The sequence below is a fragment of the Hippichthys cyanospilos genome, chromosome 20 (assembly GCF_059441005.1).
Source record: "Hippichthys cyanospilos isolate Australia breed blue-spotted pipefish chromosome 20, RoL_Hcya_1.0, whole genome shotgun sequence".
NCBI lineage: Eukaryota > Metazoa > Chordata > Actinopteri > Syngnathiformes > Syngnathidae > Hippichthys > Hippichthys cyanospilos.
This window is the reverse complement of record NC_142388.1, coordinates 16163593-16167421: the sequence shown is the minus strand read 5'-3', so window position 1 is coordinate 16167421 and position 3829 is coordinate 16163593. Positions and strand designations below refer to the sequence as shown.

Sequence of the window (3829 nt, the reverse complement as noted above, 5' to 3'; positions counted from 1 at the left end):
TTATAGTCAACATTAATGTCATGTCCCAAACAAGCGTTTTCAGCCCGAGTGGAGCACATTTTGACTGTTTTTTTAAAAACATCATTGTACATTGAAATTTCTGCTTGCGTATGCTTTAGAAGCAAGAATTAAGAGGACTACATTCATTATTTCAGCTGAAAAATGCTTAGTTTATGATTTATAGTCAACATTAATGAAATGTTCCAAACAAGCGTTTTCAGCCCGAGTGGAGCACATTTTGACCGTTTTTTTAAAAACATCATTGTACATTGAAATTTCTGCTTGCGTATGCTTTAGAAGCAAGAATTAAGAGGACTACATTCATTATTTCAGCTGAAAAATGCTTAGTTTATGATTTATAGTCAACATTAATGTCATGTCCCAAACAAGCGTTTTCAGCCCGAGTGGAGCACATTTTGACTGTTTTTTTAAAAACATCATTGTACATTGAAATTTCTGCTTGCGTATGCTTTAGAAGCAAGAATTAAGAGGACTACATTCATTATTTCAGCTGAAAAATGCTTAGTTTATGATTTATAGTCAACATTAATGTCATGTCCCAAACAAGCGTTTTCAGCCCGAGTGGAGCACATTTTGACTGTTTTTTTAAAAACATCATTGTACATTGAAATTTCTGCTTGCGTATGCTTTAGAACAGTGATTTTCAAACTTTTTTGGCCACCGCCCCCTTCACCGCCGGGCCAAAATGCCAACGCCCCCTCTTTACCCCTTTCCAACGAACGCTAGAACGACTATATTGCTAAATGTCTCAAGAATTGGTTGATTCATCAATCACAAACAGTTTGAAGACTAAAAAAAACAATTTTAATAAACAAAAAAGGTTATCATTTATTCTTCAATTACAACACCTTGAACTGAACTTGAAATAAATTGTAAAACTGAACGAGTAACCATTAACAACTGTCCTGCCTAATGAGATGGGTGGGTTTGGTGCATTGCAATCAGACTGTCAACATCAGGATGAAGGTTTGTCAGGAGCAGTCTCAGATCACCGCGCTCTGTGATGTTAAGTTTGTTTCTTTGTTTGGTGAGGAGCCTTGTCACAGCGCTGAACCCCCTTTCAACCAGGTAGGAAGTCGGAAAAGCAATGAAAAACAACTTGATGGCTTTCCATAGGGTTGGATAGCGTTTTGGGATCGCTGTTTGCATCCAAAAGGCTTGGTAAGAGGTTTTGAACTTTGGTTTCAGATCCTCATCATTTTGCAAACTTACAAGTTCCTCTTCTAGATGGGTTGGCACTTCTGTGCTGGGTTCAGTGAACGGATCGATCACCCAATCAGGGATTTCAAGAGAAAATATGTCGTTAAATCTGACTGACATATCTCTGTAGAGTTCTGCTAAATGAGCGCAGTACACGGCAATGTCATCGTCCTTCACTCCCGTTTCCTTCTCCAAGTTAGACAAACAAGGAAACTGACGGAATTCGCGTCGTCCAAGGTTTCTGCTGTAGAGCTGTAATTTTGAGAGGAATGCTGAGAGGACGGACTTGGCTTTGATTAACGAAGTCTCATCACCTTGCAGCTGCAAATTCACTTCATTGAATTTGTAAAACATTTCAGTGAGGTAAGCAATATCTGTCTTACTCGATTTCAGTTTGTCGTAAAGCTCAGGATTGGGTTCTTGAAAAAAATCCAGAACACTGTTAAACAGTGTGTAAAACCTTTTTAAACAGTTACCTTTTGACAACCACCTAACTTCTGTATGGAGAAGCAGGCATTGAAAATCTTCGTCATTTTCAATACACAGCTGATGGAACAGTCGAGAATTGAGAGCATTTGCTTTGATTTTGTTGACTGCAGTAATCACAATAGATAAGGATTTATTTAGCTTCTCACTCAAATTCTTTGCCACTAAGTGTTGTCGATGGATCACACAGTGAACTGTGAGGACTTCCGGAACAGCTTTCTTCAAATAACTTAGAAATCCACGGTGGCGACCAACCATGGACGGGGCGCCATCTGTAGCACATGAGATGATGTTTATAAGTGGAATGCTTTTTCCCTGGAAATAGTCCTCCACAGCTCGGTACAGTGATTCTCCTTTGGTATCTGTTTCCAGGAGACGTGCAAACAATAATTCGTGACACAAAGATCCATCCTTGATGAAGCGTACATATGCAAGAAGTAGTGATTGATTTCCCGGAAGAGTGGATTCGTCCAATTGCAAACTAAACTCAGTTGTCATCAACATCTTACAGAGAGTCTCTTCGACGTTTTCAGCCATTTTGTCCACTCTTCGTTGAACTGAGTTGTCACTGAGAGGAATCGATTTTATGATTTGTTCAGGAGATTTGTGCAAAACTGTTTTAATAACCTCTTTAACTGCAGGCAGAATCAAGTCTTCTCCGATAGTGTGGGACTTGCCGGCTTTCGCTATCAGCAAAGAAATGTTGTAAGAAGCCTTCAGACCGTCATCTGAATTTTTCGATGAGGAAATAAACATATTCATTGTTTTTCGCTTCAGAAATTGATCTCGAAGAGTTTGAAAGAACGCCAATGTTTTACCGGATTTATTGGGATGAATCTTCTGTAAATGTTCGAGGAGCCTAGACGGCTTCATTGCTTCATTTGAAAAGTTTTTCTCACAAACCAAGCACATGGGTTGTTGCGGATTGGTCGGTGATTGTATAAATCCATACTTCAAGTACTCTACAGAGTATTGCCTGCACTTCTTTTTCGATGTTCCTGAAGCTGCCATGGTTATCCCTGAAAAAAATGCAAACTGTTTTTAGAGCCAAAAAATTTCGTTTTTAGATAGCATTGAGCTTACCGTCTAAAATGATTTCTGTCGTGATGATGAGAAAATCGCGCACGTATAGTTGCTTTCTGGCAGCTATAAAAACTGACTTGCATCTGGAGAGAAGCTTAAATAAATAGAAGACAGGCGCCTCAGATATTATTCGCTAATTTCGTTTCTTTAAATAGACCAATGCGCAGTTCACCTCGAATCATAAAAATTGATAGCTGATGCATTAAGCCGGTCGCTGTGCGCATACGTCTGTGGTTAAGCGTTGCCGGCGCGCTATTGTGTGCTCCTCTGCGGCTGACTGGATGGTGGTGGTTTCCCCAGTCGCCTGCATCGACGATAAACTCGCGACAGTTAGTGATATACGGTATATGCGCGCTGCTCGTGAGCGCTCGAGCAGACAACGTTTCTTGTTTCAATAAAGCTTGTTTTTTGTCGACTTTTTATTACAGACAATCAATTTTTCCGGTCTTTCTACAAACACCAACGTCACATTTCAATGTAATTGCTCAATCGCCCCCCTTCACTATTTCAACGCCCCCCATTCGCCTGTTTATTCGTCAGCGCCCCCCTGAAAGTTCACACCACCCCCCGAGGGGCGGTACCGCCCACTTTGAAAACCACTGCTTTAGAAGCAAGAATTAAGAGGACTACATTCATTATTTCAGCTGAAAAATGCTTAGTTTATGATTTATAGTCAACATTAATGAAATGTTCCAAACAAGCGTTTTCAGCCCGAGTGGAGCACATTTTGACCCTTTTTTTAAAAACATCATTGTACATTGAAATTTCTGCTTGCGTATGCTTTAGAAGCAAGAATTAAGAGGACTACATTCATTATTTCAGCTGAAAAATGCTTAGTTTATGATTTATAGTCAACATTAATGTCATGTCCCAAACAAGCGTTTTCAGCCCGAGTGGAGCACATTTTGACTGTTTTTTTAAAAACATCATTGTACATTGAAATTTCTGCTTGCGTATGCTTTAGAAGCAAGAATTAAGAGGACTACATTCATTATTTCAGCTGAAAAATGCTTAGTTTATGATTTATAGTCAACATTAA

The 3829-nt window shown here is 39.5% G+C and overlaps 1 protein-coding gene across 2 annotated transcripts; it reads right to left on the bottom strand.

The window, feature by feature from the left end:
- Positions 1-802: 802 nt before the first annotated feature.
- On the bottom strand, positions 803-3380 carry LOC148407559 (protein ZBED8-like). 2 transcript variants are annotated; one of them, XM_088404050.1, is made up of 3 exons: positions 2963-3380; positions 2791-2884; positions 803-2726 (listed from the first exon to the last, which is right to left on the bottom strand). In XM_088404050.1, exon 3 carries the CDS (start codon positions 2716-2718, stop codon positions 931-933), a length of 1788 nt encoding a protein of 595 aa, XP_088260176.1. In that variant the 5' UTR covers positions 2719-2726; positions 2791-2884; positions 2963-3380; the 3' UTR covers positions 803-930. The 2 variants fall into 2 exon arrangements, with proteins under 2 accessions (XP_088260176.1, XP_088260175.1); XM_088404049.1 differs by having other exon boundaries at positions 2791-3380.
- Positions 3381-3829: the final 449 nt, after the last annotated feature.

Bases quoted from the DNA above. Each gene is read 5' to 3' on its own strand.
- LOC148407559 (XM_088404049.1), bottom strand. From the start codon at position 2,718: ATGGCAGCTTCAGGAACATCGAAAAAGAAGTGCAGGCAATACTCTGTA.